Source organism: Capricornis sumatraensis, chromosome 2, assembly GCF_032405125.1.
Source record: "Capricornis sumatraensis isolate serow.1 chromosome 2, serow.2, whole genome shotgun sequence".
NCBI lineage: Eukaryota > Metazoa > Chordata > Mammalia > Artiodactyla > Bovidae > Capricornis > Capricornis sumatraensis.
Window position 1 is genome coordinate 127,018,154 of NC_091070.1, and position 27,357 is coordinate 127,045,510.

At 35.5% G+C, this 27,357-nt stretch overlaps 1 protein-coding gene across 1 annotated transcript in view; it reads right to left on the minus strand.

The window, feature by feature from the left end:
- Positions 1-27,357, minus strand: part of MAN1A2 (mannosidase alpha class 1A member 2) — a 151,218-nt gene that overhangs the window by 22,602 nt on the left and 101,259 nt on the right. The window contains exons 8-11 of the mRNA XM_068965043.1: positions 24,237-24,330; positions 12,839-12,954; positions 8,094-8,313; positions 2,236-2,408 (exon numbers count right to left, since the gene is read on the minus strand). Of these exons, the coding sequence (XP_068821144.1) occupies positions 2,236-2,408; positions 8,094-8,313; positions 12,839-12,954; positions 24,237-24,330 (603 nt within the window). The remainder of the gene's footprint in view (positions 1-2,235; positions 2,409-8,093; positions 8,314-12,838; positions 12,955-24,236; positions 24,331-27,357) is intronic.

The following is a 27,357-nucleotide window of genomic DNA, read 5'->3' on the forward strand; positions in this document are numbered from 1 at the left end:
CTGCCCAAAGGGGAGTTCATATTCTTAATTTGTCTTCATCTTTGAACATATCTGAATAAAATATTCTGAATTAAACAGAATCTATTCAAAACCCTGTTAACTCAAAACTATCAAACATTCTGCTTTTGTAGGTGTATTACACTTTACAATTAAGCCATACAGAGAAAGCTGAAAGCACATATGGTTCTTTTCTTTCTCTACTCCACCAAACCCAGAGAAACGGAATGAAGGTATGGTTATTTAACTCATCATTTTGCTGTGGCTTACTGTTTCTAGCCTTGCTACTTTTCTTATGTGGTCTTCCTCCTTTCTGAAGAAGAGCTAATTAACATTTAAACTATTCATTTTTATATAATTCCTCTAAATAAGAAGCATTAAATGTTAGGGGACATTCAAGTCATATTCATTGCGGGATTACCTTACCTCTTTCCCCTATACTGGAGAACGGAATGGCAATCTACTCCAGTATTCTTGCCTGGAGAATCCCATGGACAGAGGAGCCTGGTGGGCTATAGTCCATGGGGTTGCAAACAGTCAGACACAACTGAGCAACTAACACTCACTCACTTCTCCTATATATTGGTTTACCTCAGCACTAGTAAGCCGTTACTACACAACAGAAGTGTGTGTGTGTCCTATTCTCGAACCACTGTGCCAACACTGTGTCTCTTTCTCAACTGCGGCAGGACCCTCCTGCACAAAGTTCCCCTAACAGCTGTGTTCCCAATTTTGGACCCAGGCAGAGAAAAGCAGCAACAATAAATGCTTTGTCTGTTCCTGCTCTGTATTTGTAATCACCTTGCTTCTGTTAGTAAGTCTCTTAAACTCCATAAAGAACATCTACGTCTGAATGGCAAATGACACATAAATGTCCTCACCTTAGTTCAAGTCTTTATCACATCATTTCTACATTATTGCAATGGTCTCCAAAACCCACCAACTTGCAGATTACAATCAGATCCTTTTGTTGTGTTACTCCCCACTAAAAAGTCTTCAACAGTTCCTTCCCCTTTCAAAAACCTTTAGAAGTCCCAGGATGGACTCTTAAAGATAAGGAGTTTTAGTGGGTAAGAGACGGAGAAGAAAAAGATCAGAGAGATTGTGAGCTAGGCAAAGGACCTTCTACCCCTACTTTGCAAATGAGAAACACTTGCATAGTACATGAGAAAAGTGTGTGTGTATGATGTCTGAACACTGAGTAAAGCATTCATGCCTTGACCTGACATGCAAAAGTATCTACATAATGGCTCCAAACTTTTGTTTGTCTAGTTGACCCGTGAAACCTTCTTTTTACATAAATTGGGCTATATTCTGATCTAAAATACATCTTACACATTCTTGTCTGCACAATTTATTAACACTATCTATCTCACCTAGAATGTCTTTGGTTCTATCTGGACTCCAAGTTTAAGGTAAATAATTTGAATACGACTATCCATTGTAATTAGTACTATTTATCATAATTAGTATCTCAGAGAATAAAACACTTCCTCACTTCCAGTGATAAGCTATACTTTCATGAAAAATCTTATTGATTTTTCTTTCTCCCAGGTACTGATGACAAGGGAATTCTCTGAAAGGTTAGCGTTTTATAAGTAAACCATTTGCTTACTTTACTTACTAACCATTAAAAATTCCTCATTTCCAATATATGTGCGTGAATAAACACACCCCGGTGGCACAGTGGTAGAGAATCTGCATGCCAATGCAGGAGACACAAGAGAGGTGGTGGGTCTGATCCCTAGGTCAGAAAGATCCTCTGAAGTAGGAAATGGCAACCCATTCCAGTGTTCTTGCCTGGAAAATCCCATGGACAGAGGAGCCTAGGGGGCTACAGTCCACAGGGTTGTGGTCAGACATGACTGAGCATGCACACAACACACACACATATATGGAGAGATAGAGAGTAGGTGTGTGTGTTGGCTTTATCTTTCAGTGTAGAAAAATTTTAACAATTCAATAATCCTTACAGTGCCACTAAGGAATTACTCTGAACACAAACTGAAGTGAATGGGGGTTAATCTACCTAAGCTGTGAATCTGGGCAATTTTACAATGATTTTACTTTACTCTAGAGGTTAATCATTAATAGTCAAGTATAGAAATTTTATAATCATAGTGAAAAACTGCCATTTAAATGATTCTAAACATGAAGTAACATGGATGAGGACACATGGCACTGTAAGAGGCTTAATTTAACAGTCTTGCACATAAAATGAAATACTGGCTTATTTACCAGTGCTGCTTCCCAGCCCCACTCCCGGTATCTTGGATCGTGAGTGAATCGCCACAGGTACCAATAGGTTTCAATGACTTCTGGACGGAGGATGTAATACTTTTCAGCCTGCCGGACTGCCACAGCTTCTACTGCACCATCAAACTTGAATGATTCAGGACCAAGCTTTAATGCTGTAACATGACAGAAGAAATAAATGAGCACAATAAACCATTTTTGTTGGGTTTGCCAGAGATGTTTCCTCCCTTGAAAGAATACAGTATGAAGTAATTTTAGAGCTGTTTTATTGTTGCTGTTTTGTAAAATCAGTGACTTTAAAAGCTCCACATTTTCTTATAAATATTTCTATTATTCTGACATGAAATATTTTTCATAAATAATATATATCAACATACTGCTACATCTAACTAAAGTGACAAGAGTCTAGTAATTCTTTAGAAACAAATGTAAGGCTAGACGTAAGCACATTACATTTCTGTTTTGGTCCAAAATCAAATGAAACAGATAAATGACTGTATTGTGCAAAATTACTTTTTAGAAAGTCAAGACAATTTAAGTCTTTTTAACATAACACATGGATGTAAAAAAACATTTCAGAGCTCAGATTTTGAGTTAGATTTAGTTGCAGATTATAATCTTTTAAAGTATACCATAGTACGTTAAGAAGCAATACATCTTAAAACTTAAGCTAGTTTTAAAAATCATCTCTCTTCTATAACCTCTGTATATACAGCTAGGAAGAGGTTCAAATCGCCAACCACTAAGAATTTCATCAGTAAACTGCCCATTTATCAGTCTGAATAAATACCTGAAACTAACAATACTGTAAATCAACTACAGTTAAAGAAAAAAGAAATATGGCTATTACACATATATAACATTACATAAAATACCTTAAATGATATGATTTCCATTCAGGCTGGAATATAGTACTACATGAAAGACTTTTGAAAAACCTCTTTCTAATCACACCCAGCACTCTAAACCAGGGCAATATAAATATCAACCTCCACTGGGATGTTGGAGTCACACACAATTACCACTCTCAGCTCTCACCTTTCTTTCTTTTTAATAGTTTGTATCCATGCCAAATAATTTCAAGGTCTCTCACTTCTTTCAAGAAATGCTAGATACTTTTATATTTTCTCAGAAAAGGTAGCATAAGAACCATGCCAAAACAAAAGCATGCCACAGTTGTTAGCATGACATTTGCAATGGCCAAATTTTAGCATTGTAAGGGTGACATCATAAACTCCAAATAATCATAATTAAAATAAAGCATTTCATATCACTGCCCACACTGAAGAAAAAACACAAAACCAAAAAACAATGTAGTGATGGTAGCTCTATTAAAAGCAAACCATGATCCAGAAGAGACCTAAAAATCAAGTTATTATTGCTAAGTCTTGGAGAACTAAAGTAGAGCCTAAGCAGGCGTTTTTAACCTGAGGACATAACTCCATGGTAGGCTTTCGAAGAGGGAGATAATGTTGTGTCTGAGAAGCCTCTGAAATTGCATGCAAAACCTTATGTGTGCTCATATAGTTCTGACCACCTCCTCAATGGGATGTAAGGTAAGGACTAACCAAGAAATTATCAATAGATTGTAAGAAAACTTCTACTCAGCTTACTGACAAGATCTGGCATACAATCAAATATTGTTTGTCATTTAAAAATGTTTTTAAAATAAGAAAAGTCAAACAAACATCATAGGCACCGAAATGAGAGTAATCCAATAAATAGGAAGAAAAGTCATTTATTCTGGGTTTCATGTTTTCCTTTTCTCAAAGACCAGGACTGTTAAGTGATTGTATGGAGTTTTCAAATGTTAACCTTTTAAGGCTAACTTTAAATTAGATAATAATCCCATAATCATAATGATCACTTGAATTAAAGTAGACATTGGCTGTGTGGAACTAATATTTTAGACTTCTTACTAAAATTTTTATTTCACTGATTAATCATTCATAACTTCATTCATGAGGAGTTGGTGAGTAAAAACATATAAGTCTAATACACATACCATATCCATTATTTTTGCCAAATCATTGCTTTGATGTTTCTGAGGGCATTACTTCTCAGGTGCTCTTTTGCTTAAGCAATGTTGTAAAAAATAATTTCATAACATTCTACCTCTACTTAATTTCTATTCCTTACCTAAAATTTCCCACTTACAATTGATACATCATTTCTAAAAGGAAAATAATTAATCCAACAAGTAAAAATTGAGTCAAAATCATAAATAATTCAGTGCTTGAGTAAAAAGAACTCTAGAGGATGCAAAAATCATATAATGAAGGTGAAGGAAAGAGATATGCACAAATTTTAAAAATGAAAGTAAAATATCAGTTGAAATAAAAAGTCAGTTGTAAGACAGTAAGAGATAATTTTAAAGCAGGCACAGGTTTGTAAAGTCATGGGAAATATTCATATGTGTCCTTCAAGGCAGGTAGAATCTGAAGAGATGGAAAAATTTAAGTCAACAAAGGATATTTAACAAAAGCTAAAAAACACATGACAAAGAGGATGAGATGGTTGGATGGCATCACTGACTCAAAGGACTTGAGTCTGAGTAAACTCCAGGAGTTGGTGAGGGACAGGGAAGTCTGGCGTGCTGCAGTCCATGGGGTCGCAAAGAGTCGGACATGACTGAACGACTGAAGTGAACTGAAAAAGCACAAAGAATATTCTTGGACATGCAATCTTACTACAGTTTGAAAGGTCTAATAGCAAGAGAAGAATTTAAACTATTTTCCTGTATCCTTTCCCATCAACTTCTCTTAAGGAAACAATAGCTGTAAAAACTCTTAAAATATGTCCATTTCTCCATGTTCAATGGATGTTGTCCATTGGATGTGTTATATCTAAACAGATTAAATTCCCCCCCACCCCGAGACGTGACAGCACATAGTCTAAGGAAGGTTTTATCTAATTCCAATGTGAAGTAATTAAGTTATATAATGGTCATTTTTTTAATGTCCAGCAGTTGTCTGTCTTTTTAATCTAGAAACCCAGATAGAGAAAGTACTATATTCTGGAAGTCTTAAGATCTGGTTTGGCATTTATTTTGCATTATACCTCAGAATATGTGCTTCCCTGGTGGCTCAGATGGTAAAGAATCTGCCTGCAATGCAGGGAACCCGAGTTCAATCCCTAGGTCAGGAAGTTCTCTGGAGAAGGAATTTGCAACTCACTCCAGTATTCTTGCCTGGAAAATCCTATGGACAGTGGAATCAGCAGGCTTATAGTTTATGGGGTTGCAAAGAGTTGGACATCACTGAGTGACCAACACTTTCACTTTTCATACCTGAGGTATGAATAAACTAAAACAATGTATCAATCTAGCTTCCCATGTAGATATAATGTCTTCCCAGGTGGCACTAGTGGTAAAGAACCCACTGGCCAATGCAGGAGACATACAGGACATGGGTTCGATCCCTGGGTCAGGAAGATCCCCTGGAGGAGGGCATGGCAACCCACTCCAGTATTTTTGCCTGAAGAATTCACAAGGACAGAGCAGCCTGGTGGATTACAGTCCATGGGTTCACAAAGAGTCAGACACAACTGAAGCAACCTAGCACATAACACTAAATTACTGCTCTGTTTCATGAAGATTCAGCAGTGTTTCCTACAAACCTAGCTAAATATGAAGCAGTAGGCCATGTTTGTCAGTAAGTGGAATGTATGAAGAATACCAGATTTTGAAATAATGTTAATTCTAATTCCAACAAACTGAAGTGAAATCCCAAGGCAGTAATTACTGCATGAAATTAACTCAAATAACTACTAAGAAGTGGATATATTTTTAAACAAGGTAGCCAAAAATTATAGCACAGCTATAAGAAAATACAGCAGAAGATGTAATAACCTGGCGGGAAGTAAGCAAAACTAGGACTGTACTTTTTAATTAAAAGACCTAAGCTGGAGATTAAAGATAAGTAAAAACCGTGAAAGACTTGAAAATACAGGATACTAATCAAATAGTAATCTTTTGGGGCATACCATGGGAAAGAGAGCCACAGGTTCATTGACCGGCAATATGAAAATGACATCAGAACAAGCACGACAGCAACAACCATAGACTGCATTTTCAAAAATCGTATTTAAACTCAAAACATTCTGTAGAAGACAGGTTGGATATTATTATCGCAATATTTTGCAGATGGAGCAACTGAGGCTTAGGAAGGTTAAATGATTTGCCTAAGACTCAGATAATAAACAGTGGAACATGGGACTTTCAACCTAGTTCAAACGTTCTTTTCATAGTATCAGTGTTTCAAATCAGCACTGGCAATATCATTATGAAATGTGAAAGTCAGAACTGTACAGTAATATGAGGAATTCTTTCATAACGCTGGTATTCTATGAATTTTTCAAAGGCAAGGAAGACATCTGTTCACACTTTAACCCATAAGAATCCAGCATAATGCTCAGCACAAAATATGTGCTTCATGTTTAATAGAATGAATGATTAATTATAATAACCATAAAAGACCATATTTTAATGTGTTTGTTGCATGAAATCCTACTATTTTAGATCCAGTATTTGATTTGTGGTCAAAATTTGCATAACAAGTACTATTATCATGGGTCCTAGTACAAACACTTAATATCCATTCTGTTCCTCTATGTCATATTAATTTCAGCTATATTTTAAGTATGTATTTGATATTCTACAATATACTTTAACTTCCATTTCTAACTCAGGTCACTGAATTCAGATGCATTATGTACTAAGTTAAATCACCACAAAACGATCTCTGCTTCAATGTCCTTTTGACTTAGTTGATGGAATCTTCACTTAGTTACTGAGATAAAATGAAAGGTCAATTTCATAGTAAGTTCAATTCCTTATTATATAAAAATATGACAGATTAATAAACTAGGATAAATTTTAAACCAATCATATCAGTTTCATAGTACCTGATGATATATTAACTCTGAAACACAAATTTAGTTATTTAACTAAAGCAACAATTCAATTTCTGAAATCACAATAGAAATTCCTAGCTTTCAGTTTTTCAGGGAGCCCATTATCCATTATTTCATGCTTCATTTTTAAAGCCAGAGGAAAAACTCGGAAGTCCTTGTTCAGTGTTTCTCAATGCTATTCTTCAGGCTTTTATTTAAATCTAATTGCCTTCTCCTTCAATGAAATTCTATATTTAACAAATAGATATATACTGTTTATCTATCTATGACTAAATGCATGAATGTATATGTGTGTGTGCACAGGCGCACATACAACAATGTTTTTCACCCTCAGCAACCAACTTTTGTCACCTGTAAAACTGAGAATCATTTCATTTTTTTAGGTGAGGACACTGAAGTCCAGAAATATCACCTATTTCCCTATAGCAACATGAAAACTTTTTAAAGGCACAAACAACTTAAAAATTATTGGTGAACTAAGAGACAAACTACCAGTTATCTAGATACCAATTATATATTCAATTTAACTAATATCTTTTGACTATCCCTATTTTCACAAGATAGGCAAGGCATGTAACCTAAATCAATTCTATATTCTTTTAAGCAACTCATTTTATAGAAGTGGAAATAAACTAACTTTTCTATATTAAAATAATGTTATCCCATACATTAAGCCCTACCTATTGTCTTTAAAACAACTTCTTCAAAATCTTTATTTAAAAAGACAGAATTCAGAATAATAATTTAAAAAAATATTCAGGAACATGTATTTAGAATTAAAATTCAAGTTTAAAAAAATAATTTACTATGTTAGAATAAATTATTTTGAAGTGAAAAATGCCTATTCATTTTCCTTCTAATTTCTGGACATATTTTTATCTTAAGATTATTTTAAACTAGACAATTAGCATTATTAATATTCTTACCAGTTCTGTCATAGGACTCATGACATGTACGTGCAATTTCCGCCCCTAGCTCTAAATAATGTCCAGCTTTATCCATTCTGGAACCATCTGCTCCTAGTACAAACATTCCCCCAGCAAAGCAGGCCAAATGCCCCATCTTCTTTTCCAAGTGCCCATTCTTCCATTCTCCAATAAAGGTAAGACCTCCACGAGACTTCCTAATAAGATGTTTTTCTATAGCCTATAAGAAAGAGTAGATATTCAAAATTTTAGAGGCAAAGTGTTAGTATTTACCACATTCTCTTGGCACAAAACCTTGGTAAGATGATATTCTACAAAGCAGTAACTATCCTGAACTGAAAGACTTAATTTACAATAATTAAGTTTGGGAATGAACAATCAAGTTACATATAATCTTAAACAAGTATTTCAATCACTACTATAATGAGACAAGGTGGGAGAGAGGAGACTGGCCTGAAGATTACCTTTCAACATAACATTACTCATATTACTGTTTTTCTTTTCTTGCTCTAAATGAAATGCATAATAATCAGTCAGTTGAGGTCAGGATGACAAGTTATAACTCAGAGACCCTGCTAACTTATTTTCTATTTCATACAACAAAATGGGAAGAGAAAGAATAACACTCAGGTTAAACAGAAAAATATGATTTTGATAATTAGTTAAAATGGCTTCTTTTTCATATAATTGTTCAAGTATTTTAAGAAGGTTTAGTAGGTGAAATATCTTAATGTTATAAAATTCAGAAAAATAAACTGAAAGTTCAAACATTACTCCTTAGTCCTTTACTTCAAAAACTCAGGCGTTTGTTTTGGAGGCTGTGCCATGGTTAAGAGAGGCCATGAGATAATATCAATTTTATCCATTCTCCTAAAATGTCAATTTTACTTCTTCTGAAATGTCAACTTTACTAAAGGAATGGGAATGATGAGAGAAATCTTTATTAAACCTGAATATAACACAAAGTAGAGTCCAACAATCACGCTTAATTTTAAAAATGAAAAATTTTAAGAGCTTTGTTCCTTTGGACCATGTTCTTAGATTTTGTTGAGAGGGGCTAAAGATTAATTCTTCACCTTCTTTGTAAAACTATAAGGAACTGCATTAATTTAATTCTCTTTAGTAGAAATTATTATACATGATTAAATATTATACTTTTCTGATAATAAAAGGTACTAAGACTCAACTCATATTTATTATGGGCTGTTCTCTGACAAGCTCAATAACGATCAGCTTTCAAATGTTTTTTCTATATTCTTTGTCACAATAATGTTTGTTTTACAGAAACATAAGGACTATGCCTTATTCGTCATCTTACACTCCACAAGCCCTGCAGGATGCCTTCAACGATTGTTTAAGTCATTTTATAAATAAATAGTACTCTTTGATAATTTTATGTAGCCTGTTGAGCAAAGAGGGGTAGCTGATAATCATAATGATAATAAACATTCATTGTTGCTTTAACTGTAATATTCAAGCACAAATGAAAAATTAGTTTTTATAATGAAAAGATTACTTCCTTTTGAATACAAGAACAATGTTTTTTTTTTTTATCTGTCTGGACCTCATGGTATCCAGCATGTTTTCCATATATAAAGTGAAAGTGAAAGTCGCTCAGTTGTATCCAACTCCAAAGAGCCCATGGACTATACAGTCCACGGAATTCCCCAGGCCAGAATACTGGAGTGGATAGCCTATTCCTTCTCCAGTGGATCTTCCCAACCCAGGAATTGAACTGGAGTCTCCTGCATTGCAGGCGATTCTTTACCAACTGAGCTACGAGGGAAGCCTGTATATATGTGTATATATATATATATGGCACCCAATAAATGCCTAAAGGACAATATCCATAGTTTAGATTCTAAATCTTTGTGTAATATTTGTACCACTTTGTTACTTCTGCTCATCACAGTAATATAGTATAGTAGATTTATAGTAATATAAATATATTTATAGTAATTTATAGTTAATTACTATTTATAGTAATATAAATCTTACTATGTTATGAGTAAAAGATATCTAAACATATCCCCATTGGCCTACTGGGGTTAAAGTAGAAGGCAGGTAAAGACAGGACTTTGTACCAACAATTCTCTTACAGACTCCTAAAATTTCTTGCACAGCTCCCTTGTCTCTAAAAATGAGACAAAAGCCTAAGAGTTCAATTTAAGAGTAACTGCCATTCAGAAGTTTGACATTTTTTGAACAAGTGTGAGCAAGAAAGTAATGCTCCAAAAGGACCAAATAAAAGGTATAGTTTTTGCTATTTCAAATAAGGACTAAATATAAACTTGATCAGAATGTAAAATCCATAACTACACAATTTTTAAAAAGAAAGCTAACATGTAAGAACCAGGGATGTGGATACCTGTAAGTATAGAGGAAGGCCAGACAAGGATGGAATAATTTACATACACTAGTTTAGAAAGACAAATTTACAAATGATTTATCTTAAATTAGAATGAATCTTAAAATTCATAATCATTCCTATCTCCTCCATGCATATAACATGTCATTAATTTTACTATCTGTATATACTCTATCTTCTAACATAATTGTTATCAAAGATAATTAACATTGCAAAAACTGCATACACGTCTCAAAATGAAAGTTAGCTAACTGGTTATTTAATAGGTGCCCATTTTCGACCTAAGGACTAATAAAAACAGGATACAGAAAACAAATATAGAAAGAAAATTAGGACATATAACTTATATAGCAGATGATTCACAGAAAATAAATTTTAATTTATGAGATTAACTTTCAAAATAGGCATCATGCTTTTAAAAGTATTAATATATATAATTTTAAAACAAGGACAAATATGTTCTTTTCCCTGTAGGAAAAATTATTAAAAATAAAAGAGAAAATGTTTTCAGATTTAAATTATTACAAGAAAGCAGCAAACTATGAAGGAAAAAATGATTACACAATATATGACATGTCACACTTTATCAAAAATAAAAATATTAAATACACTCATTTATCAAATACTTACTGAATACCTATTGTTTCAGGTCATGCAAGACAATAAGAAATAAATTAGTCTGTCTTCAAAGAAGCCACAATCTAGTGGGGTTGATATGGGTGGCTATTTTCAACACTGTGATACTAAAAATACTACATTCTTCCTAGATAGTAACTTTATACCTGCATCATAAAAATTTCTAGGTTTAAAGTTTAATAACAGAATAAAATTCTTCAACTTTTCAAAATGTAAGTCTTCATAAAGAATTTTAGAAGTCATCTACTAAAGTACAGATTCCTGATTATAATTTAGTTCATTTTCTTAGTCAACATACTCCTTCAAGAAACATTTATACCTATGGTAGGCAAACCAGTACAATGCAACATATCAGTTCAACTCCTGTGCATTTTTATAAAACTACAGAGATTAGTTCCTTAAAAAGTGAGGATATATATGGGTAATAAGATCCTTGGTTTAACTTAAAGACAAAAGAACTATAACTCTGAGTATGGGTCATTGACTAGAGTCAGAATGGTGTTGCTGTGTATAAAATATACAACTTTTAAAAGTGGTTAAATGATTAAAGGAATATGGGTTTATACTAGATCAGAAGCAAATAATTTATAAAGTGACTAACACTTGGAAATGCCACATATAAGTGTTTCCAAGAATGAAATCTGTCCCGATTTTATTTTTTTTTATTTATTTTTATTTTTTTATTTTTTTTTAATTTTATTTATTTTTTTTCACTTTTTTTTTTTTTTAATTTTAAAATCTTTAATTCTTACATGTGTTCCCAAACATGAACCCCCCTCCCACCTCCCTCCCCATAACATCTCAGTGAGTCATCCCCATGCACCAACCCCAAGCATGCTGTATCCTGCGTCAGACATAGACTGGCAATTCAATTCTTACATGATAGTATACATGAAAATCATCCCACCCTCTCCCTCTCCCTCTGAGTCCAAAAGTCCGTTATACACAGCTGTGTCTTTTTTCCTGTCTTGCATACAGGGTCGTCATTGCCATCTTTCTAAATTCCATATATATGTGTTAGTATACTGTATTGGTGTTTTTCTTTCTGGCTTACTTCACTCTGTATAATCGGCTCCAGTTTCATCCATCTCAACAGAACTGATTCAAATGTATTCTTTTTAATGGCTGAGTAATACTGTCCCGATTTTAAATTACCACAACACTGTCGCACAAGGTTACATAAATATAAAATATAGAAGAGGGGTTAAGAGTACAGGCTCTGGACCTAGACTGTTCAGATATGGGTTCCATCACTAACTAAGCTATGCAAACTTCACTTCTCTGCACCTTGAGGTCTCACGAGTAAAACGGTAGAGAAGATTAAATGATTTCACATATGTAAAAGGAATCAGAACAGTGTAAATACTGTAAAATGTAAAAAATACTATAAGAGTTTTGTCCTCACATTTCACCTATAAGGCTCTCGATGTGTAGGTTTAATTGGTCATTTCAAAATAGAAATGTTTATGGAAAAGTAGGTTAAGTCAGAAGTTTTTCCAGGCTCTGCAGAAAATAGCTACAAATAACTGAAATAAATTTTCATACATAAATATGCTACACTAAATTCTCCAACAATTAAAGTGCTACAATAAAGGAAAACAATATATGACTATTACATTGAAATACTAACAAACTCTAAGTGAATGTAAATAATAAAATATGTACAGGATGTTCATCAATTTCTATCAAATACATAATATATTTGAGATGTTAAGCAGGTAAATGTTCCGATAATAATTACCTCAACAGCATCATCATACATTTTTCTGGCTTCATGGTCTGTTTTATCCGACATTAACCATGCTTTTAGTAAGTACTCATAAAAACTGTCTCCTAGCCCGCCAACTGATGTATGATCTGCAACAGAAAAAGGATGGAGGTGGAAGAAAGAGAAGACAGAGGACAAAAAATATTTTTTAATTACAATGACTATATTATGTATCAATAATTTAAACATTACTTTGACAGCCCTACTGCCAACATACTTCAAATTTAATCCAGTAGGAGGGTACCATAATCACTCTTCTCTACATCTGAACCCAATTTTCTAGAAAATCTTTTTCTGCTGGATGTGATATTTTACACGGTTAGTAGTCTTTTTCAAGTATTGATGAGTACGTGGAAGAACACCACTGATGGGAATGTAAAATGGTACATCCACTTTGGAAAACAATTTGGCAGTTTCTTTAAAAGATAAACATATATATCTACCATAAAATACAAATATTCCACTCTTGGATTTTTACTCATGAGAAAAAAAAGGACATACATCCACTAGAAGGCTTGTGTGTTCACAGCACTTTATCTGTAACAGCCCCAAAGTGAAAATAACCCAAATGTCCATCAACAGGTGAATGGATAAACAAATTCCACAAAGTGGGATTACATTCAGAACTACTGATACACACAACATGGATGAAGCTCAAAATAATTATGCTGAGTTAAAGAAGCCAGAAAAAATATAAGTACATACAAAGGATTGCATTTATAGAAGATTCTAAAAAATACAAACCTATCTATAATGATAGAAAGCAGATCACTGGTTGCTTGAGAAAGGAGTGAGAAGAGGAGTAAGAGAAAAAGTCACAAAGGCGTATGAGGAAGTCTTTTGGGGTGAACATATGTTCATTATTTTGATTGGAGTGATAGTTTTCATAAGTATATACTTATTTTAAAGCTTATTGAAATGTATACTTCAAACACATACAGCTTATTGTATGTCAATTTTACCTTAATAAAACTATTTTTACAAAAGGAAGTAAACAAAATAAAAAGGATATTTGGAATCAGTCGAAATTGATCAGTAACATCAACAAACTTAATTTGTTTTAATTCATCTTTTAAAATAAACTGAGACTCACTCTGGAATTTTTTTAAATTCTATCTTCTTAATCTATATAAATACTTTTTACTAAAGACATACATAAATACTAAAATTGTGCAGGAAATTAGAAAGAAATGGTGAAAAGACAGATGAGGATGGATAGAAGTTTTATACAGAAGATTTAAAGAGAGTAAAGAAAAAGAAAGTAAACTGATCAAAGTTAGAGCAGTCAGGGGTACTGGTAATCCAGTTAGAATTGCAAATTATAAATTTGTAGTCATCTTAGTCGCTCAGTTGTGTCTGACTTTTTGCAAGCCCACCAGGTTCCTCTGTACATGGGATTTTCCAGGCAAGAATACTGGAGTGGGTTGCTATTTCCTTTTCCAGGGGCTCTTCCTGACCCAGGGATCGAACCTAGGTCTCCTGCATTGCAGGCAGATTCTTTACTGTCCAAGACACTAGGACCCAGTTTTGTTATAAATTTGTAGTGACTTTAACCTTTATTATTGATGATTTTCACGAGCAATGCTCAGCTGACTATAGATGAATGAAAAAGGTACACAGCTGAGTTGATACAAGCATTGGATTTGTAGGACAGACAACACAGAAGACTAAAGGTATTCTCACATTGGTTCAGATACTATATAGTCTAGGCTGGATAGGAAAGGAAGCAACAGGTGAACTTTACTCCACTGTTTACCTATTGCACCCAGCCAGTAAAATATCAGCCCACCTGAGAGTCTACTTTGCTATTATCCTCAAATTCACAATTTTCACCATCAATGAAAACCTCTGCACTGCTTGTCAAGTTTTCTATGACCCCTTAATTTGTGATCTTTCCCATTCCCTTTAGCAGAGATTTTAAATCTCTTTTTCAAAAGACCTCTAAGGGACTTCCCTGGCAGTCTAGTGGTTAAGAATCTGTTTTGCAATGCAGGGGATGTGCATTTGATCCCTGGTTGTGGAACTAAGACCCATGTGCCACGGAGCAGCTAGGCCCGTGTGCTGCAACTACTGAGCCTGTGTGTTCCAGAGCTCATGTGCCACAACTAGAGAGTCCGTGCTCTGGTACGAAGATCCTGCATGCTGCAACTAAGACCCAACATGGGAAATTAAATAAAGAATAATAATAAAAAAGACCTCTAGAGCTCTACCTCTTCCTCATCTCAGCAGACAAACAAAAATTCAAATTCACAGAAAAAATACAGATCACTGACCCCAAAAATGCATCTTTCAACTATCTGTACCCCCATCTATTAATTTATCTGTTTCTCTTGCCTGTTAAAGAGGAAAAAATGTTCCTTCTCAACTGTATACACTCTGCCTAGCTCTGAACACTAACTACTTCTTTTTCCTTTTCAGGAATCTCTCTCTTGGTTTATCTCTAACTTCTACCTGTCAACTGAAACTACCTCTTATTATTAACACCTTAAAATAATCTATCTTTCCTGACTCTACCATAGTCTTTTGGTTTGATATCTATCAGGTATTTACTGAAAGGATGAAGAAAGAGAAGTCATGGATGAAGTCTAGATTTCTTGCTGAGGCAAATGACTGAATGAACAGCGGCACTCTTCCCTGAAATTGGGAATACTAGAGGGGGAAATGACTTAAAGTGGAAGGAGTCTGAATCCTGGGCATGATGAATCTGAGGGACTAAATGGATATCTAAATGGGTACAAAAAACATGGAAATCCAGAGAGATAAGTTAGTGGTATACCTTTGGGAGTTATAAAATTGGGATTTATAAAAATATATCTGAGCCATCGTGGAGTTCACTCAGACAGCATGTAAGACATGGTCAAAGGACACAAATGGTCCTTTGGAACATAAGAGTTATAAAAGTAATTAAAATAATATGTAGGGCATTTAAAAACTTTGCACTTTGGCCTCACACATATATTTCTCAATATATTGTAGATCTAAGGATTAACAAATGAGCAGAGGAAGAAAACAAAATTAAAGTAGATGAACTAATGAGAAAAACCTTGGAAAGGTAAATGTCTTGTCATCACCGTTTGGAGGCAATGATTTTTAGATATGTGAATTATTGCCAGGGTTTACAGATTTAGTTACAGGTTACTTAGGTTACAGGCTGCAGTCCCAGTCCTGCCTAACAGGTTCTCATCAGCTCTTCTAGAATGTTATTTCAGTAGATGTTTATATATTCAATAAATAAATTCACAGCAGAAGCCTGAGATCTTTAGTTAACTATGGAATTAATCGCCCAGTAGTCTGACTTTATTTGAACCACTAACCCATGCCTGCCTTGGTGTCAAATTTGATGTACCATGTCACTCCCTGATCCTTTTGAAATTCAGAAACTGATAACACATTAGAAAGTACTACTAAATACCAATACATTTTCTGCCTTAACATGTCATAAAGTTAATGAGGTTCTAAGAAGCTAATTCTTAAAGTGTTCTTATAGGAAATTCTAGAATAAACATGATCTCTGTTCGTTTCCAAGGCAAACCATTCAATATCACAGTAATCCAAGTCTATGCCCCAACCAGTAATGCTGAAGAAGCTGAAGTTGAACGGTTCTATGAAGACCTATAAGACCTTTTAGAAGTAACACCCAAAAAAGATGTCCTTTTCATTATAGGGGACTGGAATGCAAAAGTAGGAAGTCAAGAAACACCTGGAGTAACAAGCAAATTTGGCCTTGGAATGTGGAATGAAGCAGGGCAAAGACTAATAAGAGTTTTGCCAAGAAAATGCACTGGTCATAGCAAACACCCTCTTCCAACAACACAAGAGAAGACTCTACACATGGACATCACCAGATGGTCAACACTGAAATCAGATTGATTATATTTTCTGCAGCAAAAGACGGAGAAGCTCTATATAGTCAGCAAAAACAAGACCAGGAGCTGGCTGTGGCTCAGATCATGAACTCCTTATTGTCAAATTCAGACTGAAATTGAAGAAAGTAGGGAAAACCGCTAGACCATTCCGGTATGACCTAAATCAAATCCCTTATGAGATTTAGAAGTGAGAAATAGATTTAAGGGCCTAGATCTGATAGATAGAGTGCCTGATGAACTCTGGAATGAGGTTCATGACATTGTACAGGAGACAGGGATCAAGACCATCCCCATGGAAAAGAAATGCAAAAAAGCAAAATGGCTGTCTAGGGAAGCCTTACAAATATCTGTGAAAAGAAGAGAAGCAAAAAGCCAAGGAGAAAAGGAAATATATAAGCATCTGAATGCAGAGTTCCAAAGAAAAGCAAGAAGAGATAAGAAAGCCTTCTTCAGCGATCAATGCAAAGAAATCGAGGAAAACAACAGAATGGGAAAGACTAGAGATCTCTTCAAGAAAATAAGAGATACCAAGAGAATGTTTCATGCAAAGATGGGCTCGATAAAGGACAAAAATGGTATGGACCTAACAGAAGCAGAAGATATTAAGAAGAGGTGGCAAGAATACACAGAAGAATTGTACAAAAAAGATCTTCATGACCTGGATAATCACGATGGTATGATCACTCATCTAGAGCCAGACATCCTGAATGTGAAGTCAAGTGGGCCTTAGAAAGCATCACTACGAACAAAGCTAGTGGAGGTGATGGAATTCCAGTTGAGCTATTCCAAATCCTGAAAGATGATGCTGTGAAAGTGCTGCACTCAATATGCCAGCACATTTGGAAAACTCAGCAGTGGCCACAGGACTGGAAAAGGTCAGTTTTCATTCCAATCCCAAAGAAAGGCAATGCCAAAGAATGCTCAAACTACCGCACAATTGCACTCATCTCACACACTAGCAAAGTAATGCTCAAAATTCTCCAAGCCAGGCTTCAGCAATACATGAACCGTGAACTTCCTGATGTTCAAGCTGGTTTTAGAAAAGGCAGAGCAACCAGAGATCAAATTGCCCACATCCGCTGGATCATCAAAAAAGCAAGAGTTCCAGGGAAACATCTATTTTTGCTTTATTGACTATGCCAAAGCCTTTGACTGTGTGGATCACAATAAACTGTGGAAAATCCTGAAAGAGATGGGAATACCAGACCACCTGACCTGTCTCTTAAGAAACCTGTATGCAGGTCAGGAAGCAACAGTTAGAACTGGACATAGAACAACACACTGGTTCCAAATAGGAAAAGGAGTACGTCAAGGCTGTATATTGTCACCCTACTTATTCAACTTATATGCAGAGTACATCATGAGAAATGCTGGACTGGAAGAAACACAAGCTGGAATCAAGATTGTCGGGAGAAATATCAATAACCTCAGATATGCAGATGACACCACCCTTATGGCAGAAAGTGAAGAGGAACTAAAAAGCCTCTTGATGAAAGTAAAAGAGGAGAGTGAAAAAGTTGGCTTAAAGCTCAACATTCAGAAAACGAAGATCATGGCATCTGGTTCCATCACTTCATGGGAAATAGATGGGGAGACAGTGGAAACAGTGTCAGACTTTATTTTTTCGGGCTCCAAAATCACTGCAGATGGTGACTGCAGCCATGAAATTAAAAGATGCTTACTCCTTGGAAGAAAAGTTATGAGCAACCTAGATAGCATATTCAAAAGCAGAGACATTACTTTGCCAACTAAGGTCCGCCTAGTCAAGGCTATGGTTTTTCCAGTGGTCATGCATGGATGTGAGAGTTGAACTGTGAAGAAGGCTGAGTGCCGAAGAATTGACGCCTTTGAACTGCGGTGGTGGAGAAGACTCTTGAGAGTCCCTGGGACTGGAAGGAGATCCAACCAGTCCATTCTGAAGGAGATCAACCCTGGGATTTCTTTGGAAGGAATGATGCTAAAGCCGAAGCTCCAGTACTTTGGCCACTTCATGCGAAGAGTTGACTCATTGGAAAAGACTCTGATGCTGGGAGGAATTGGGGGCAGGAGGAGAAGGGGACGACAGAGGATGAGATGGCTGGATGGCATCACTACTCAATGGACGCAAGTCTGAGTGGACTCCGGGAGTTGGTGATGGACAGGGAGGCCTGGTGTGCTGCGATTCATGGGGTCGCAAAGAGTCGGACACGACTGAGAGACTGAACTGAACTGAACTGAATAAACATATCTGTATCAGATGCTTTATAGTTTATGAAGTATTTTTTAAATATATTCATTATCTCATAAATATGATTCACATAACTGTCTTAATAAAATAAGTACAAATAACAGATGAAGGAACAAAGGCATGAGGTTAATTAAGTTACCTAAATTATTAGGCAGAAAAACCTGGATTAGTCTTTCAACTCCAAGTATTATACCCATTCTTACTTTTTTCACATTTTAAATCAGTAGTATGAAATTTAATAAATCAGTAATGATAAGTTTCCTATATCTTTTTCACTTAAGTCATTAAATGGCATACGTTAAGTACTGTATTTAGAAAACTAGTGAAAAAATGAAGCAAAAAAATAAAAGATATTAATGATGTGCCTTTAAATCTAGGTTGCTTACTACATTCTTTTATATCTGTTGCTAAGTACTTTTCCTGAAGGTAATTACCATAATTCTTCTGTGATTGCTATGTGCATGTCACAGACATTATCATTACTCTAATTATAATACAGTTAGCCAAAGCTGAATTGTTAAATTTCAGTTCAATTCAGTTTGTTTTGCAGACTATTTATAGTTATGACAGATGCCTACTGCTCAAAGATAATAATAGAATTTGATATACTTTTCAGAAGCTGATATGAAATATACAGAAACACCAAAAGGAACAAACTGAACAATTTAATAAGGACTGCAGCTGCTAAAGGGATATCAGGGTAGCTCCCCTAAAATTGTAAAGACCTCTTGCCAAAACAACCAGTTAATAGTTCTTTTTGCAAGATTCTCAAAATTAATAACTGCTGCAGATGAAGAAATTCTAAAGAAGTAATCTGGATTCATTTTGTGGGAAAAAAACAAGGATGAATAAAAGAATTGTTTTTTACTATAAGTTTTACTGTGGTAAATATATGCATATAACATGAATGTTGCCATTTTACCATTTTTTAAGTGTACTATTCAGTGGCATTAATTACATTTACAATGTGGTACAAACATTGTTATTATTTCCAAAACTTTCTCATCACGCCAAACAGAAATGCCGTACCTATTAAGCAATAACTCCATTCTCCTCTCAGCCAAGCCCCTGATAACCCCCAATACACTTTCTGTCTCTCTAAATTTGACTACTCTAGCTGTTTGATATAACTGGAATTATATAATATTTGTCATTTTGCAACTGGCTTTCATTTTAGAATAATATTTTCAAGGTTCATCTATATTGTAGCATGTATAAGAACTTCATTCATTTTTATAATTAAAAAACATACCACTGTATGTATATACCACATTTTATTTATCCATTTGAAGGACACTAGTAAATGATAAAATGGTGTAGCCACTGTGAAAAACAGTTTGGTGGTTTCACAAAAAGTTAAGCATAAAATCCATATGATCGAGCAATTAAACTGCTAGATAGATACCCAAAAGATTTGAAAGCAAAGACACAGATATTTGCATGCCAGTGTTCACAGCAACATTATTCACAATACCGGTGGAATCAAGAAGTAAGTAAGTAAAGTCACTCAGTCGTGTCCGACTCTTTGCGACCCCGTGGTGGGCTGCAGTCCGACTCTTTGCAACCCCGTGGTGGGCTGCAGTCTGACTCTTTGCAACCCCGTGGTGGGCTGCAGTCCGACTCTTTGCGGCCCCGTGGTGGGCTGCAGTCCGACTCTTTGCGGCCCCGTGGTGGGCTGCAGTCCGACTCTTTGCGGCCCATGGTGGGCTGCAGTCCGACTCTTTGCAACCCCGTGGTGGGCTGCAGTCCACGGGGTCGCAAAGAGTTGGACACAACTGAGTGACTTTACTTACTTACTTCTTGATTCCACCGGTATTGTGAATAATGTTGCTGTGAACACTGGCATGCAAATATCTCTCTGTGTCTTTGCTTTCAAATCTTTTGGGTATCTATCTAGCAGTTTAATTGCTCGATCATATGGATTTTATGCTTAACTTTTTGTGAAACCACCAAACTGTTTTTCACAGTGGCTACACCATTTTACATTTACTAGTAGTATGAGAGGGTCCCAATTTTTCCACATCCTCACCCACACTTATCTGTCCTTTTGATTACAATCTTCCTAGTAGGTGTGAAGTGACATCTCATTATGCTTTGATTTGCATTTTCCTAATGAATAATGATGTTGAGCATTTTTTTCATGTGTTTATTTTCCATTTGAATATCTTCTTTGGAGAAAACTCTATTCAAGTCCTTTATCCACTTTTTTAATTGAGCGTTTGTCTTTTTGCTGTTGAGTTTCAACATGAGTTTGAGAAGTTCTTTATACATTCTGGATATTAAACCCTTATCAGATATATGGTTTGCAAGTATTATTTCTTTACAAATAAACTCTCATTCTGTGGGTTGTCTTTCAATCTCATAATAATATCCTTTGATGCACAAATGTTTCTAACTTTAATGAAATCCAGTTTATTTTTTCTATTGTTGCCTGTACTTTTGAAGAAGTCACTGCCAAATCCAAGGTCATGAAGATTTGTCCTTCTAAGAGTTTTATAGTTTTGGTTCTTAAATTTAGGGTCTTTGATGCATTTCTACTTAATTTTTGAATGTGGTATAAGGTAAGGACCCAACTTCATTCCTTTTCATGTGGCTATCCAGTTTTCACAATACCATTTGACGAAGAGAAAGAGTTATAATTTTAATTAAGATGCCATCAATGAGATACTGTTGGTCATTTGAAAGGCTGGTAATTCTCAAACAGTGGTTTATTTTTCAGTATTCTAAGATTTTGGTGTGCAAGAGAGCATCTTCATCTTATTTAAAAATGCTTTTACTTCAAGAGTAACAGATATCCATTATCAGATTAGGTTAATAGAGGTAAACAAAATTAGAAAATAAAAACAAACATTCAGAAAAAAAACACAGGGAACACTCTGGTTCCTATTCTTGTGGTGTTTGTTTTCTCTTTTTTCCTAAATATCTTTCTGCTGCTGCTGCTGCTAAGTCGCCTCAGTCATGTCCGACTCTGTGCAACCCCACAGACGTCAGCCCACCAGGCTCCCCTGTCCACACAATTCTCCAGGCAAGAATACTGGAGTGGGTTGCCGGTTCCTTCTCCAATGCATGTGTGCACGCTAAGTCGCTTCAGTCGTGTCCGACTCTGTGCGACCCCATAGACGGCAGCCTACTAGGCTCCCCTGCCCATGGGATTCTCCAGGCAAGAATACTGGAGTGGGTTGCCATTTCCTTCTCCCAAATATCTTTCTAGATACTTCATATTTATCTATGTCAAGTATTCTAATATCATAACTTTTAATATCTATATAGTATATCACATCTGGAGGGATATAACCTAACCAAATCTCTTTCACAAGAAGTTTAAAAACTGCACTGTCCAATGTGGTAGGCTTTAGTCACAAATAGCTAATTAAACAGAACATTTTCTTCATCACAGAAAGTTCCAATGAACAGGAGTGCTTTAGAATGTTTCCAAATTATCCCTATTATATATATATATGTATGTGTGTGTCTGTGTATGTATACACAGATACACATACACACACAGGTCTGAAAATTTTTTGGAATAAATGTCTAGAAATGAGTCACTGCTTCAAAGGTCATACAAATTTTCATATTTTCTGAAGCACTAGATATACTGGGATGTGTCCATTCTGTTTATCAATTTAATAGAAAAAGAACAGTATCTCCTGTTTAAAAGCTTCACTGATTTGCTTAGGGACACAGGAAAGTGGAAAGACAGCAACAAAGGTCTCTGATGACCAAACTACGGAGATGCTACAAATATGGTACTAAACATAGCAGTCTTTTGTACATTCTACTGAAGTAGCACAGAAGGAGTGCATTGTCTCTGTGTCACTTATCTTCGTTAGCACCACTCTTAGGATTAAATAGGAACGTCTGTATACTGTCCATTTGTGTTTTGCTTTTTCATAAACTAACTACAAGAGATTAGTTTCATGTTTTTCATGAAAACTTTGTTTAATGTTTCTGAAAAATCACTTCCTTCAAAGATCAGTTCTAAAACTCTAATGAGATATCATCACCCCCTTCCCAAACAAAACACAGTCTCCCGAGACAGAGGAAATCACTTCTACCACAGTCTCACCTAACAACTGGTACATTTCCTCTACTACAACATTTGTTTCATTATATAAAGGCTGCTTGCTAGCCTGAGAGCTGCCTGAATTCAAAGTCCTATATATTCTTTCCCAATCTCCAGTCTCATCCAAAAGCCTGGTAAATAACAGACACTGACGCTGTTGTTCACTCAGTCATGTCCAACTCTTTGTGACTCCATGGACTGTAGCACGCCAGGCTTCCCTGTCCTTCACCATTTCCCAGAGCTTGCTCAAACTCATGTCCATTGAGTTGGTGATGCCATCCAACCATCTCATCCTTTGTCGCCCCCTTCTCCTCCTGCCTTCAATCTTTCCAGCATCAGGGTCTTTTCTAATGAGTTGACTTATTGCATTAGGTAGCCAAAGTACTGGGGCTTCAGCTTCAGCATCAGTCCTTCCAATGAATATTCAGGACTGATTTCCTTTAGGATGGACTGATTTGATCTCCTTGCAGTCCAAGGGACTCTCTAGAGTCTTCTTTAACACCATAGTTCAAAAGCATCAGTTCTTCAGCACTCAGCCTTCTTTATGGCCCATGTCTCACATCCATACAGGACTACCAGAAAAACCATAGCTTTGAATACACGGACCTTTGTTGGCCAAGAAATGTCTCTGCTTTGTAATATGCTGTCTAGGTTTGTCGTGGACGCTTGCTTTTCTTTCAAGGAGCAAGTGTCTTGTAATTTCATGGAGCAAATTTCATGCACCATCTGCAGTGATTTTGGAGCCCAAGAAAATAAAGTCTGTCACTGTTACCTTTTAAAATGAATGATCAGATGTGGCTTGTCTAAGAGCAAGCACACTATTTTCTAGTCATTTAACACACACAACTCTTCTTCATATTACTTAACTAAATACTTATCTCAAGCAATGCTCTTATTTATACCAAGATATAGTTTACAAATAAGGGCTTAAAAGTATAACCCTTTGCAAACATCACACTATATTTTAGCAAAGTACCTACGCATACATGAAATAAAATACTCTCGTGAGATGGGTTATTACTATTTCCATTTTAAAAATATAAAAACTGAAACTACAAGAGATGAGAAACTTGCCAAAGGTTACAGGACAGATCATAGGGTTATATACAATCTGGGGTTTCTAATACTACATGTAGTGTACTTATCACTACATCAAGCACAAGTTTTCAGACTATCTTTCAACAGAGCATCAGTTGTAATAGAAATACTTACATTGACCCCAGCGACCTGTTCTTGGGTTCAAATAATTTGGATAAAGACCATTTGGACGATCCATTTTCTGAAGTAGTTTCCGAATGTGCATGACCTAAACAAAATAAAGAATGCAATCATGAAGAAAAAAACACTAAAGTTTTACATTAATCTGGGTTTTGGTTTTTTTCCCCCTCACTCAGAACCTACACTCCTACCCCCCGACTGTGTGTGTGTGAGATAGACAGTAAGTCTTCTCTTTTTTAAATGACTCATTATTTTTATAAGATAGAATATGCGGAGAAGGCAATGGCATACCATTCCAGTACTCTTGCCTGGAAAATCCCATGGATGGAGAAGCCTGAGCATTATTTAAAAATAATAAATAAGCAACAGTAAAGCACAAAGAAAAGGGCATAGAAACCAATTTAAATTTCAACATTCTACTCTCCAGAAATAGTCATCAGAAACATCATTGGTAAACATTATTCTAGACATATTCAATATATATATAACTAAATGTTAAGAACAGAAACAATTTCATAAAAATATAATCATAATAGAATATTTGTAATAAAAAGTATGAAACCACTCTGAAGTTAACAGATGAAAAAGTAAAACTAAATTGCTGAACAAATATTGATCCCATAATAGACATCCCTAAATTCCTAGAATTCCTAAACTTCCAAATCCTAAAAGGTATTCCTTAAGTTAAGGGGGGGAAATCATGAAATATATTAAGAAGCTGGAGACTTTTCCAGGGACTTCATTTTGATTCATCTCTAGATTGGATGATGGATTTTTTAAGTGCTTAAAAAAATTTTTTTTTAAAGCACAAATGTGTTCTTTCTTGTATTCTTGTTTTAGAATGTTATTATCACATCTGAATGATAACCTAGTTGGCATAAATGACTTGAGGAAACATTTTTTTATTCACAGGGCCTTATATATACACTTCACTATTTTCTGGACTTGAGCACAGCACTAACCCTTTTAACTCACAGTTTCCAATCTTCTTTTATTCAACTGGATTCTGTCATCACGGAGTTCTAGGAATTGGCTCAGGGATGCTTATTACTTGTGTTCTAACAAATCTATGTACAACAATCTCAATCTAAATAATCCATGAACCAGGTTTAGTCAGTTCTCTCGTCTTCTGAAAATTATGCATACATTGAATCCCCTCTGCTTCTTTTCCACATCTATCATTCCTTTGCAAACCTTTTTACCTATCTTTTAATTTCCATGTTCACTAGCTTATCTCCATTTTGCCTTCCAAGTCTCTCACTATGTTTTGAATGCGTTCTTTGTATTGTTTCCATTTTGTCCTTCATTTTGACTATAATTTGATTTTTTCTTACACTCTATTACTGATATGGTATCTTATTATCTCTGCGTACCTGTATCTCTGTTTATATTCTGGTTTCACATAAATGAGAGCTTCATTATCTTCTCTCTCATAGTGATGTTTGGTCAGGTCTTTAATTGCTGTTTTCTGATAAATATCTTTTGGCCATCATTTATTTTTCACATTCCTTCCCTTTTTTTCTGGTAATATTTTTGTATAAATTCTATGTGTTCTTCTTTGATGACTCATTACTATTTTTCTTGAGTCAGCAATTCACAAGAGCTCTGACATGAAAGGGTAGGTAAAGTCCAGATGTGAATGTGGTTCCTTAAGCCTTTGTTTCTCATCAGGCAACTGAAACCAGGAATGCAGCACTAGAGAATCATGTCATTCATTGCTCTTCTGTCACTAAAGTATACAAGTGCAAATACAGCCTGTCAGTGAGATCCTTAACTGAGTCATTTTTCTAGCTTCTCAACGCATCATATTTAGTGGGGTTCAAAGAAGAGTCTACCATCAGTCTGTAGTCTGTTCCCACTGCTGCTAATGAGGATTTGGTTTTGTACCTCAAGATGTACCACTTAAAGAACTGCTCTACGAGCTTTTATTTTTGAAAGCTACAGCCACCAATATCCTCTCCTCAGTTACCCAAACCACGCTCTAACCTTGATTGCTTATGCCAACCTTTCTTCCTATTTTGTTACATGAAATATCAAGTATCTCAATTTTGTTAAAAACAAGTTAATAGTTCCATTTCTCCTTTTGTTGTTTTCAGGTGATTTCCATGCGTTAGGTTAAGATTTCTTCACTTAAGAAATATCATATGCTAGATTATTTCTATTTTACAAATTTATCGTTTTAAAAAGTCCCTTATTTTCACAATGGTTATCTCTTGGCCTTTATTTCATACCAATAATTCAGTTTTCAACTATGTTCAGGTTACTTGATATTGTTCACTTGTTTTACGGAAGCATATAAGGTCTCAATTTGCTTTGTAGCTCTACTGTCTTCCTGTACGATTTTATTTTTGGCTTTGTAGCGTCTACACTGGGCTCTTCATCAGTCTCTTACTTGTGATCTACCAGCCTGCTCTTGTCTCCTACAGCATGTCTGCATAATTGCCATGCTTTCTCTTTCACCTCGCTCATGTTCAACTGGGTCAGCGCTGACCTGAACTTCGGATGACACAGTGGAGCTGAGCTGTCCTCAAATTCCTTCCTGTTGTGTGCATGTGGTGGGGGGTAGGGTGGGGCAGGGGGAGGTGTATCTCCCCTCCAGGATACACCAAGATTTGGAATACTAGTGTACTAGCTCATTTCCTGAGGCCTAAGTGCTCATGGAGGACGGAAGGTGAGAACACATTTGGAGCTGTGGGCAGTTGTATACTATGGCACTGGTCTCCCTTGTAAGATTAATAGGGAATATCAGGAATTTATAGACTTTCTTTCTCTGCCCAGTAAGGATTCAGGATAGGGCAGGAGACAGACTTAAGATACCACAGCCGAAATCTTCTATTTTTTATGGCTATCACATGTTTATGACATAAGGTTTCAGCCTTTCCTTCTTTCATTGTTACTGATTAATTTTTGCTGGTCTTTATTATTTTTCTTCTTGCTAATTTAATCAAGAAAGGGAAAATTCTGTGATTTGGCTCTCTTTTGCTATCTTTACCTGAAAATTTTTCTGACTGATAAAATATTTCATACACAGAAAGGATTATATAGAGAGATTCTAGTCATACTCATTTTAAGAAATACAACACGACATAACCTTTGCTATTCTGTTTACCATTAC